The 14118-nt window shown below is 36.2% G+C and overlaps 1 protein-coding gene across 3 annotated transcripts in view; it reads left to right on the top strand.

The window, feature by feature from the left end:
* cntn5 (contactin 5) overlaps positions 1-14118 on the top strand; it is a 111762-nt gene that overhangs the window by 23148 nt on the left and 74496 nt on the right. For all 3 annotated transcript variants that reach the window (XM_086262181.1, XM_086262180.1, XM_086262179.1), the window contains exon 2: positions 10459-10576. In XM_086262181.1, coding sequence (XP_086118307.1) covers positions 10522-10576 — 55 coding nt within the window. In that variant the 5' untranslated portion in view covers positions 10459-10521. The remainder of the gene's footprint in view (positions 1-10458; positions 10577-14118) is intronic.

Raw genomic sequence — 14118 nt, 5'->3', positions numbered from 1 at the left:
GTGGGCGAAGAGAAGAGGTACAAAAGGGCATGTAATAGCCACAATGTAGACAACAGTGGTAAAACACTAAAAAACGCAACAGAGCAGAATATGTAAACGCGCAGTTGGCAGGAGGTGTTCTAAAACAACCTGAACACTGACATGGCTCGCAGATTGATTCCTTTTGTTGCATTTGCCACCTGCTTCACCCTTAATAGTGTTATGCATACTGCTTACCTCACCCTGAGGTTCCATGTTATTTCTAAGCACACATCTCATTGAAACGAGTGGCAGGACCAGGAACTTACCAACTAAGGGGCTCGACAACAGGACAAATAAAACACTGTCTGCCTCAAAGCAAAAAAGAACCATTTGTTTGTTTTTTAATGGGGTTTTTTTTACACTTCAATCTAGTAGAGGGGTTTGTTTTCAGGACACATTTTCTTAATGCTGCTTACTTTCTAATGTAATGCAGTTTTGTTCGACTGCACATTATGTGTAGGTCCATAGACACAAATGCAGGCAAAGTGGGTTGCTCAAGGGCACATTCAGTGATATTAGTTGAGGGGATTCATCTGCAATGTATTTAGTATATATTCCAAACATTCCAATTCAGGGACCAAAAATTTAAGTCTAATCAAAAGTTTGCTTCTCTAACATTCATCATTATCCTCTCTTGTAAATGGTCCAGCTTATTAGTTGTTTTTAAGAGTTTGCCTCGGCTTTAACGTTTACAAATGGCTTGTCTTGGTCAAAGGAGTGAAACGGTGGCAAGATTAATCCCAGTATTATCATGTTTTAACCTCACCCTCTGCTTTCGGATTAAAACCTCTAGAGTGTGTAACGAGACATTTTAAAGAGCTTAGTAGTTTGTCTTGGCGGAAATACAAATATATCACTAAGCTGTGTTTTCTGTTATACTTATCTAGATTTATTTTACCACAGCAAATGCATGAATATGAACATGTAAAAGAGATGATTTAGCTGAAGCATATCTAACTCCAAATTTTTCTGTACATATTATATACTTTAAGTCCTGTAGTGTAGTATCAGAAGAGGAACCAGGATGCATATGGACAACAGATTAATAAATGGGTGAATAAAATACAACTGAGTCATTCAGCTGTATATAATTAAGTTTGTTTTAGTCTGTTTTCGGAGTTGCTTCCAGACCTCTTATAGGAAGAAGCTTGTCACTATCTGCTGTGTGGCAGGCAGGAGGAGGACCCAAAAGCAGGGCTCGGAACACAGAAGGGTAAACTAAAGATGGCAGCTTTATTGCTGGAGAACCCCAGTACTTGTACAGAAAACTAGATACATTAAACTCAAACCACAGAATTAGTGAACCCAGAACTAGGAAATACTGGGGTTAGGCAGGACACACAGACAGCACATGGGAGTGGTACGACATGACAACAGATAGAGGAAAACACAGGGCTTAATACACCAGGGAGTAACGAGGGGATGGGAAACAGGAGGGAAGCACAGCTGGGGCTAATCTGACATAATGAGATAAGGAAACAAAGCAGAATACGCTGACATAGGACACAGACTGTCAAAATAAAACAGGAAGCATGAGGCATTCACAAGGACGTGGACTTGACACTGAGACAGACTGGAGAGACAGAGGGAACGTGGAGACAAGAGTGACTAGATGTGGAGCGTGGGACACGGGAAAGTACAGCGTAGACATGGGAACCGAGAATAAACACAGGCTAAGATAAATACTAAGGGAGGAAGAACTACAATCACTAAGAACTAAAGAAAACCAAAACTGAACAACAATAAATCAAAGAATCAAATAATATAATTACAAAGTTTGAAACAGAACTACTCAGTCGCAAACCCAGAACTCTGACAAAGCTGATCCAGAGGGTTTAATCTCTATGAATCTGCTGGTAGAACCTGTGGAGGGAGCCCGTTTTTGGATGCTGACAGACATGTGATCTTGGTCGTGTTTTAAGGATTTTTAAAACTAAAACCAGAAATGTTCAGCTGGAGCCTCCATTGGCCCCCTAGCTGCTCCGAGCATCCCACAGTGTCATTGCTGCAATCCCAGTCTACATCCCACAGATATAAAAAGGTGATGGGGTCGGTCAAAAAAGGAAGCATGAAAAAGATGATGATGTAAGGTTGGGGTTTGGAGTAGCTTTGGAAATTCACTTAGTCCAGTATGATAATAATATTTAATCACAACAACAACAACAACAATAATAATAATAATAATAATAATAATAATAATAATAATAATAATAATAATAATAATAATTTGACAATAATAACAATAAAAATAATACAAATATGGAGAATAGAGTAAAGGAATAACAAAAAAGCATCAAAAACTCAATTTTAGCAATAAAAATAGTAATCGTAAACAGAAGAGGAAGGTTTTTATGCTGGAAAAAATTATCAATCAAACTATATCAGAACCATGGTTATGGTAAATTAAATAAATAATGACCTAATCTTACCTTTCATACATTTCCCACTCCTCATTCCCACATTCATTTCAGTCTAATCCAATTAGTAAAAAAAAGAAAATAGTTTAGCATATATATATATATATATATATATATACATATATATATATATATATATATATATATATATATATATATACATATATATATATATATATATATATATATATATATATATATATATATATATATATATATATATATACATACATACATATATTGTTGTATAAAAACATTTGTGGTTCTGGTACAATGTGTACATGTAATGTTACAATAAGGTTCAGCATTATCATTCTTTGATAATTACAGGAGCAAATGAATATGAGTATGATCAGTTCAGTCCACTAAATATGAGCAAAAGTCTTGCTCATATTTATAAAGTTGTAAAAACTTTATAAAGTGGTCTTAATTTTTAAAAAATAGTTCTACAGGCTTTCTGAAGGTCTTTCAAAGTCTTTCTTTGGACACTGACTACTTTTTGATCACTTGCAGTCCAGTCCTTACACTTGACTACATTCAAAATAATGTTAAGCTACTTAGCACTGACCTATGAATCATTCAAGAATTACAGTGAAAGGCACCTAACTCAAGGCATGAACCACTGTTGTCTCTACACAAAACAGCCAATATTGCAAGCAACCAATTGTAAATCATATAGTTTACTTTTACCTTGCTACTAGCAACATTATTCAAAAACACATTATTGGTTCCCATTTCTTTAGTTGAATCTAAGAAAAAATGGGATGGGTGTAAAATAGTATTTTTGCTACAGATTACAGAAAACATACACAAGTATTTTTGTACCTAGCAGCTCTTTGATTCCCAATTAGCTATTAGCTGAAAACTTGGCGCATCTTGGCATGTTGTGCAGTATGTCCTTAAAAAGTCTGAGGAAACTGGACAAGTAAAGGACAACAGAAAAAGTGTCTTTAAAGAAAGATCAATAGCAGATGAATAGGATCTGGAGGTCTTGTCCTTTAAACTGAGGAAAATAGCTTAACTGAGACCTGACAAAGGACCTGCCTGAGAGATACATGTGACCCTAAAGTTGATCTTCCTTCCGTTCACTGAAGCCTCATCAGACATGGTCTCACTGGAAGGGTTCCCTGTCTTATGAAAAACTGAATTATGAACTAAATTTGAATCAAAAATTTAATTAATAATATCTTCAACATATAGAAATGAGGTCAGAAAAGCAGTTGAGTGAAGAAGAAAAGGAGTAAAAGGTAAAAGAGTGGAGGTTCTGTCATGTCACACACACACACACACACACACACACACACACACACAATGAACACTCTCAGTCATGGATTGGCCTCCCCAGAGCCCAGACCTCAACATTATTGAAACATTGCAGGATCATCTTGATAAAGAGCTGAACAAAAGGCAAAAGGAGCTTTGGGATATCTTTTAAGAAAGCAAGAACGATTGTGTTCTTGTTCTTGAGTTTTATTGAAGAATAAAGGGGGTCATGCCAAATACTGACTTTGAAGCCTGTTAGAATTGTGCAAAAAAGCCTTTATATACATTTCCATTTATGATTTTATTCATTAAATCTTTGCACTTATTTCCCATTTTCCTTGAAAACTATAAAATAATAAAGGGTGGCTCAAGACTTTTGCATAGTGCTGTATATAATATATAGACACCAAGTGTTTATATGACAGTATCCACAAATGAGTGAGCAAGTGCAGCAGAGATGAGCATCATAGACTTGTGAAGTGGCTTCACTCATCACCTCTTAAACATATTTTTAGCATGATTATACTCAGATGTTTGCAGAGGAGCAGGCAGATGTTTGTGGCTGCCAGTGTCCTGAGTATTTGTGCTTCTGCTGTTGGTATATTCTACTGATGCAGATGCTACTGGAACTACTTTGTGTATACTACAGCTACAATTAGTTTTGTACATGTACAAAAGATCCAACACCATGTTGCCCAGTTGTTTTATTACTTTATTTACTCAGCGTGTTGACAGACTCTGAGAGTAAGATGACAAGTTACACACTGCTTTTTGCAGGGCTGGAGAATGTATCTGATTGCATACATCTGTTAAATTTCAGCAAATAAACATTTTGTGTGTGCGTGTGCGTGTGTGTGTGTGTGTGTGTGTGTGTGTGTGTGTATTTGAATGTGTTCCTATCAGTGACAAATGCTGTAATATACTATTGTGGCACTGATTACATTTCTGGTCTCAGCATTTGGTAGACTTACCTTTCCTGATCCACAAAATGTATGCTAATTGAAACAGGTGACAAGGTGATGAGGCAAGGGAGCGTGAAAATGATCATTACAACCACAATCTGGATATCTGTGGTAGCACATTTGCCATCATGGCTTTCATTTTCCTGAATGACTCAATATTTGTTGTGCTGATACCTTTGTTAAAAAATACAAAGGTTACATCCAAGACATCATTGTTTTCAAGCAAAAATATAAACATGTCCAAGTTGTTGAATAATCCATAACAAATTGATGAATTTCAGGGGGGGCTTAATATTTCTGGTGACAAAAAAACTACAAGCATACAACAACAACAGGTCCCGTCAAAATACATAAGTGTCACGCTACATTGTAATTGAATCATCATAATTCATTCCATTTTTAGAAGGCTGTCGGAAGCATCTAAATTATGTGCTTGTCCTTCATTGTGTAAAATTCCACAATATCCTGCAATAAGCAGTTAATGAGAATATAGCTACCTGGGGAATGTTTTCAGGCAATGTTTGCGACTGGTGTTGTTCAGACTCAGCCTGACAAACAATGTCTGCGCATATTTAATGGAATTCGTCTTGTGAAAACACAAAGTAGAAGCATCACAATGAGGACTGTCAGTGGACATTGTTGTAACCTCTGCACCACCTCATTAATGCTCCTCTAGCTAAGCTGTGATCGGCTGGACAGAAGTGTTGCAGGATTCAGCTCCACAGCCCCCTAATGTATATAAATGAAAAGTTGCAGGTGTTAAGGTTCAAAATTGAGGAGGGAGAGTACAAACCACCCTTGGTCCAGAAGGTCTTGGTCAAACAATGATTTTAATGAATACACACGTGTGGGAAGAATAATCTGTACACAGACAGGAATTAATCTTCGACTTCCTCAAAGCATAAACAGATATTTTATAGCATCAGGGTTTGATTTACTGACGCCCCTTCATGCGTCACAGATACATTTTATACATAGATCAGATCAACACCACAATGACTTTTAACCCAGAAGATCATCTTCTATTTTCATGGCTGGTACTTTCCGTTCTTGTCTTAAAGTGAATTGTTCCTCTTTCTTGCCGAGACATGACTAATCTCTCCTCTAAATAAATCTAACTCATGTGTGTGTGTGTGTTGACCTCACATGCTCTTTGTGTCACCTCTTCACCTACTAACTATCTGTGTCTCGTCCTCAAATGCTCTTTCTCAATTCACCTGTTGCACTTCTGACCTTTCACCAGACCAGAGGCTCACTGAGACTATATGTATGTCTTCTACTAAATAAATGTTTTAACCAAGAACCTCTACTTAAAACCTTAATATAAAATGACCTGATATAAGTGTTTTGTAAGCATGTACGCAGTTTTAACCTTCTATAGCTCCAAGTCACTTGCACAATAGATTGTCCGGACATCGCGCCGAACAAAGCTTCCAACCCCCAATTAATTGACCGAGCTCCAACTCTTTAATAAGCACAGATATGCATTGTGTATAAAATAGTTATAACTGCATCTGAAATACAAAATTAACATCATCATAAACATCTTAAGGCCATCTTAAAGCTATCTGTTACATTGTTAAAGCCTCGTCTTAGCCTGCTGCTCAAAATAACTTCCTGCTTCTGCAAACTCTCTGCAAGCCTGTTTCCTGTCAGCCTGTGACTTTTAGCCTTTCTGAAAGACACACACTGTTCAACCCCTGAATGCAATATAAACTCCAGATTATATTATTAATGCAATGGTAATAATGATGATTATTTAACAATAGCAGTAAAATAATTTCCCTGCTCCACACAGGCTACTGTGGAGTACTGAATATTCACTCTTTTTGTAGATCACTTTGTTATGTAGAAAAAAAAAAAAAATTGTCTTTTAGTAAAATACAAACTCTTAGAATTCTTCAGCATATGATAAGAGTGGCTAAATAAAATCTTTGAGTAAAATGTCAAATTAAGCGTACATTAATTTTATGCTTGTGAATTATTTACTTTTTTTGGGCCCAGTTTCTGTTTGTACAATATCCATTGTATTGGCTTGTGAATCAAAGGCTATCTAAAATTGTTTTTCTCCCATGTGAAATTTACGGTTAACTGGAAAATGAAAGCTGATTCAACGAATGGCATGTCTGGCAGAATTCCGTGAAACACAGAGCAGTTGAGTTGGTTAAACCTTAGGTTGTCTAATTACCAACACACTTTACTTGATACATACAAAAAGGACCCGTGATCTCTTAAAATGACAAATACCTGACAAAAAAAAAAAAATATATGTATTGACATTCCACTTCCTGTTAATCACAGGTCACAGGTGATGCTAAATACTTTAGATTTCTTTAAAGAACCCTATTCATTCATTAGTATATTTTGATGCCTAAACTAAAGTGATGATCTTTATTTCGTCCTGCAAATATGAATAAGCCATTTATATCTGACTTACAGCAGAACCAAGAAACATTTTAGCTTATATTCCACTTATTGAAGGATTACACTTCAAACTCATTGTGCTATCAGACAGCTGCCTAATCAGAGTCTAAGCCTAGATAAATGCGCTCTGCTGGAATTTAAAACTGTGACATTTATAAAAATGTCCTTCTCATATACTCATACGCTTTAGTTTCTCTGGTACAACATACCAAATACCCCGCTACAGCAATATTATGTTTGCATCATAAGACATCAGCGCTTTAAGAAATCTTTTAAAATAGGCCATGATGACGTGCTAGCTCTTCTCTACTAAATTCTATTAAGGACAAATGAACAACAACTCACACAAGCAATTAAAAAAAAAATGTAAACAGTTTTCTACTGCAACTGAAAACATAAGATAAAATGACCAGAGACACGTCCCAGCCATTCCCAGACAGCAGAAGCTGTCCTATTGAAAGTACACAGGTTTGAGGAAAAGCAACCCAGTGTCTCTCATCAGCTTAAGTGTGCAGTGGACTGATGTGAATTTTACTCCTCAGTGACTCTCACTACAACTGAAGCAGTTTCTGGGCTCACATACCAGACAAGCTATAGCATGAATAGTATTCAAAGGCACTGCACCTTTTTCTAGTAGAATTACTGCGCTATATTTTAAATAGTCTTATTACACTACCTGCAAATGTAAGTGTAAACAGTATGAAATGGTGTGGGATATGAAGTTTACTTAAGACTGCTACTAAGGCAACCTGATACAGAGTATCATCTTTTTTTCCTCTAATATCCACAAAAAAGAAAGACACTTCTGGTTTCACTTATCACCTGGGGAGTAATGTGGGAGTAGTTCAGTCCAACGCGTGTCCAGGAGTTTGTGTGTCAATGAGCTGACCCATGTGTTCAAGAAAGAAGAGAAACTGCTTGGCTGTCTTAGGTGATTTTCTGTGTTTTAATGTATGCAGAATCCTTCTGCTCATGTTCTCTTACGCTGCTTTTGTATGATCTATTTTTACTCCCTTGTATTCATGTGAGACGCACAAAAGGTCAGAGAGAGGTGAAGGAGGGTGAACACTTTTTTTCCAAAAAGAAGAGAAATTTTCAACAGCCTGTGCAGACAACTGTCTAGACAGCATACAATCAGTTTTTTAATTTATTATTTTTTTATATTACCAAGCATGGAAAGGAATAAGAAATGGCTAAGAAATAGGAACATAAAAACATATTCCTCATTTTGAGTCTGAGTTTGACATTGTTTTTCACCTGTAAAGAAGAAAACTTTACAGGTGCCTTATTTATAGGGAAAATAGCTGATTGCTTGCAGTGAACAAGCTGAGGACAAAAAAAAACTGCATATATTACAAGTAAGAATAATCTGTTTACCTTGCTTTCTTCTTTCTCTTTCATTTCCTTATGTTTTTCTCTCTTTCTCTCTCTAAATAACAGCCTAATTTCTGTGTTACTAATTATTTAACCCAGCAGTACTGCTGCTGCATTGTGCATTGCAGGGGAGTGAATGAGGTGAAGCAAAGACAAGGACGGATAAATAATGAATGTGACATAACTCCTACTGGATCTGGACATGCTTCCCTCAACCCTCAGAGCTGTCTGTGCAGCTGTGTTAATGATCTAAATGACACAGACTTAAATAAAGATAAGAGACACTGTCACTGAGATAAAAGTGGAAGAGAGCAAAATAAAAAAAAGAGATTTTAAATGAATGCACTCCTGTCAGATAACTGGAGAAATACCACTTTTTAATATAGAGATTATTGACAATGAGCATGAATAACAAGGTCAGCAAACCTTATTCTTTTCAAAGCACAGGCCCACAAAAACTGTATATTATGCAATATATATCCTGTTAGCACTGTAGACTCATCCGTAAGTTGAGGTGCAGTGGATATTTTATTAGTGTTTGCTATTGTGATCATGTTTTATGCTTAACTTATAACTGATGGTACTGAATGGAAAAAAGGACATTTGTGCAGGAATGAAACATACTCCAGTATTTTTATTTTTATTTTATTTTTTTATTTTTATTATTTTATTTTTTATGTTTATATTTGTTAAAAAATGCACTGGGAATGATCTTTTAATAGATCAAGCAAAGCAATCATTAAGTTTGAACAAGTCTACATTACCACTTTGGCTTCCAACAATTATAAAAACAAGATAACTGAGATTAAACGATTATTGTGTCACATCAGATAATGCAGTAAAGCCCCAGTTGCTCTGCATTATCAATCCATTTTTTGAATATTCACCCACTGAAAAGAGAAAGGTGAGCTTGGGCTTTTACCGTCTTAAGGTAGGTCAGATTTACTCTACTGATGATGTGTTTTGGAGTAGTAAAACGCTCAGTACGAGAGGAACCGCTGGTTCAGACGTTAAGTGGATGTGCTTGGATGAGAAGCCAATGGTGCGAAGCTACCATCTGTGGAATTATGACTCAATGCCTGTAAGTCATAATCCTGGCTAGATGTGATGATATCATAGTGCCATGAAAAGTTGGTGCAGGGAGCTGTTCACAACGCAGCTGGGGCAAAGCGCTGGATGATGGTCAGCTCTCTGCTGTGTTGCGTCACCTGTTTGTGGAGAATCTAGTGTTAAATCACCTGCAGATGACCCAATTATTACTATTCACATATTATTGTGTATTTTAGTTTGAAGATTAAAATAGGTTTAGCTGGTCGTTGAATTTTGTGTATAAGAATTGGTTTATAAGGTTTGTTTAGTTAACAAAAAAGCCTCTTTTCTCTAAATACAGCTGAAAATAATTACAGACTTATAAAACACGCTCCTTTTAAGCGTTAAGCAAAAAAGTTAAGCAAAAGGCGAACGTAGTGCTTTCAAAGAGTCCTTTATATATTGTAGCTGCAAAACATTCTTTATCGTGAAATTTCAAGGATTTTGTTGCTATTCACAAACTATTCACACTGTGTAACTGCAGCATGCATTTGTCACTTCAGTAGCCAAGTTGGTGTCAGTCACTATCTGATTACATGATGCATGTTGGATTTTCCTCAGTACAAGATGTACAGCAGTTCTGTGGTATAATGGGAATTTAATAGCCGTGATAGACTGCATGCAATTAGAGAGGGTGTGAAGAGCCCAGGATGGGATAGTAGTCTTGCCCACTGTATAAATTTTGCATGAAATTATGGAGTGGGAGCAATCTTGTCATGTGTCCAGATTGTGTGGTGTGAAACATCCCTGTGATCATGTGATAAGAAAATAAATGCACGCTCTATTCAGTGAGATTTTCACAGGGATTTTTGATTGACAGCTGTTGTGTTCTACAGGGTTCTTCTGGTTGTATGTGATAAACAGAGGTACATCCTCCCACCAACTGATTTGTTTCCTAATGTTTGTAGGCGCAGCTTTAATGAAGAAGCAGACCTGCTAACATTCTTGCAGAAGGGACCTCTTCAACAAGTATGGGGTCACCATGGAAACCATTCCTCCTCCTGTCTGTCATCAGTGGCCTTTCAGGTAAGAAATTCAAGAGCTAGTGTTCAGAGACTATTTAGAAAATATGTACAGAATAATTTAAAGTATTAATATTACAAAAAGAAAATGATACAGTAATATCTAAAATGATAACTTGCCGGGGATAAATGTGCCACATGTAGGAGAATTTATTTATTCATTCATTTATCGGTGTCAAATATCGGGGATATTTTTTTCACTTTCACATCTTTAAAAAGACACGTTTTGTATTTAAATCCAAGAATTTATGTGCCAGGTTCTTCTTGGTTTCTAAAGGAGATAAAATTGGGAACACCTTTGCACACCTTCTGTGGCTGCTGTACAAAGTAATTACTCATTACCAAGTTTTATTTTATACATACCTTTCTACCTAATTAATAAAGAAAGAATAAAAGTAAATTTACGTAACATGAATGTATATCCAATTACCTTTAAAGTATCAGGCAGGCTTAACTGGCTTAGTAGTAATTAGTTTCAACATACCAGTGCTCCACTTTATCTGTCTGCTATCCATTATCTTCCCATGCTACATCTTCACTAGTGTGTTTAGCAGTGAGCGCAAAATTTCAAGTTACGGATCAAGCGACTCCCTCAGTCAGTCTAGAACATGGATTTGCCGGTCTAATGGATTCTGCCCTTTTAACAGTTCTTTCAACCCACCAGAGAAGGGTTTGTGCACTCTGGGCCTTTCTCTGAGCTTCATTTATGGAAGTCAGAGAAGCTGCACTGACCTCACTGGTCTGCCTGTTAAACCATAATAATAAATGGAAACAACTGTTTTTTGAGTTTTAAACATTGTCTCTTGAGGCTGTTTGCTTCTGAATAAATTGTGGGCATATTTTTTAAAGTTAGGTATACTGCTGTAGAGCAGTATTGTACATTACAACCTTACAAAGGAACAAAGTGAGATATAATTTATTTTTAGCTGCTAAAAAATTATTTAACTTGTATAGAAGTGACATGAAGCAACAAAGAAAAAACCCCACAAATCTTTCTTTTCACTTTTCTCATTTTATGGTTCGAATGAAAATAGCTCATCCTGTATAAAACAACCATTGTTGTTCAGGCAATTATTCCTGATTCAGTATTGTGTGTTGTTAGCCCACATTTGCCACAGACAGAATTTAGGGTGGGCCATTCAGATATATTAATGGTCAATTTGGTGACAAATTCAAAAATGTCTAGCTCCAACCCACTTCCTCTCATTTTCCCACCAACGGGCTGGCTGGACAAGTTGCCTCTGTGATGGTCCTTGATATCACTCAGCTCCCTCTCCAGAGAGCCTTTAATCTTGTGGTCAGACAGACTCCCACTCCACTGTCTTGGACTGATTATATTTCTTAGTTAATGATTTTTCACAGGGTACTTGGCAATTTAAGTATTTGCATAGGAGCACTAAACATAATTCTGTGGGGGGAAAAAAACGCTTGAATTATTATTCAATAAAAAAATTTAACATTAAAATTCGTTTCTTGGGACTGTCACATAGGAAATATCTTTTATACCTTTGATTGTGACCCACTGTTTTGCATTCATTAGATTGTGAATATATTTTATTTTATATATTGACATAAATCTATTACACATGGTTTTTTGTAGACAGTACAGTTTGTACCACAGAATGCCAATTATTCACAGTGCTGCGTTAACATTACAGCAAACCAGACATTTACCACAATTTGAAAATGTTAACATCCCAGCAACTACTGTATACTGTTCAAGAAAGCCAAAGTGTGGGCTCCCAAACCTCTGCTACTGGTATTAGCAGGGAAGCTGCCTAACAAGCCTCCAGTGGTAATTTGAGCTTGAACTCCATCAGCTGACAGGCCTGAGCTTGTATTTCAAAAGCACCATAAGGTTTGATGTAGTCTAATCATAAGCATTTTGAACTGCTGTCTGTAAACTGTAATCATTGCTTCCCCAGGGATTTTGTAAAAGCAATGCATGGAGCGCGTGGGAATGTGTGAAGGAGATGGTAAAGCTGATGACTGACAATTTTGAGTTAGTTTTTAATCAAGCTGTTTTTCGTCACAAAGTGTCCAATTTTCAACTTTTAAATGCAATGCTTTTACAATACTTTTGAGTCCCATTTAAAACCTTTGAAAGCAATGGTCTCAGTAGAGCTTTATGATACACAAATAGAAGCATAAATATAAAAGGAGTTGTTTAACAAACTGTGGAACACTCATGTTTGGTAGCATTTGACAGCTGACCATCACTGACAGTGCTGACCACTGTCCATCACAAAGTGTGAAGGAGGATAATTATAGTGAGTTCCTGTTTTCTAATTTCTGTATAGCTTTTTAATGTGCCCTAAAGGCATGAAGAAATGTAAGAGTTTATTCTCCCTTTAAAAAAAAAAAAAAGTAGAAGAATCACTGCAAAGTGCAGTGACTATTGAAAGCTTTTCAGCCCAACATGAGCACTTAAGAAATTTCTCATAAATGGCTTGTGTGTCTCTATGTGGGTGTCTCTTTGCTTTATGTGCGATAACAGAACAGGCCACGGTTGCTATAGAAGATTCTGATTTTTCAAACATGAATAGAGAAATAGGAAAACTGGTTGGAGAGTCAACAGACTCTGGTTCACTAAGGTCTACTATGGGACTTAACAATGAACCGAATCTTACAGTAGTAGTAGTACATTTGGCATCAATTCCCAATGAAAGCAATACTACAAGGTATTGGTGTATGTATGAAGGTGGTAAGAAGATATCAATACTAACAGAAATTCCACTATTAAGTAACTGTGACTTGGACTTTTTAAAATTAGCTGACAGGAAGTTACTGTGGAAAAGAGAAGAGTTTTCAGTAATTCTTTTTCTGTTTGTCAAGACTTCAACAGTTTATCAAGTTTATGGACAGGGACTTAGCGGCTTGTGTAGTTAATTTGGTTCAGTTGAGCCAATTCTGTCCATTGATTTTTGATCTCAGGATTTGGTTTCCTGGTTCCTTAGATGTGTACAGTTGACAGAATTTGCTCCGCTTGCTCATTATGGGTGTCTCATCTCAGTACTACTACAATGACTTCTGTTGTCTTCCTGCTTTGTAAACTAGCTTCCTTTCAGAAAAAAAAGAATGCAAGGTTGTTTCTCCTTCTGGAATATAGGTGAACATATGTTCACATATACTGTTATGTACAACAAACTCAAGTATTTAAATGCTGTATATTTTTGCTATATTATTTTTAACTTGGTATTTTTTGCACTACACATATAGTGACATAGAAAGAAGGAAATACAAAGAATGTCATCAATTCCCCTACACTGATGGCTGCAGTATTCACTGAACATATCTATGCAATTCAGCTGAAAATTGGATACAGGAAATGCAGTCTTTGTTTCATTCTTGTGTGATTTAGTTGAATGACAATGCCAGGAGATTTATCACAGTGTAAACAAAAGTATTTCATGATTGCATAAAAATCTAAAAATAAGACACCTACTGTTATGCATGTGCATATTTTTCATTTTCTTTAACCTTTATTTAACAGCATGATATGACTTTAGATTAAATTGTCTTTTGCATGTGTGTACAGGCTACAAT

Source organism: Aulonocara sp. 'chitande type north' Nkhata Bay, linkage group LG14 (assembly GCF_057382095.1).
Source record: "Aulonocara sp. 'chitande type north' Nkhata Bay isolate Kocher_YH1m ecotype deep benthic linkage group LG14, A_spYH_male_GT1.1, whole genome shotgun sequence".
Taxonomy (NCBI): Eukaryota; Metazoa; Chordata; class Actinopteri; order Cichliformes; family Cichlidae; genus Aulonocara; species Aulonocara sp. 'chitande type north' Nkhata Bay.
This window is presented reverse-complemented; position numbering and strand designations above follow the sequence as displayed.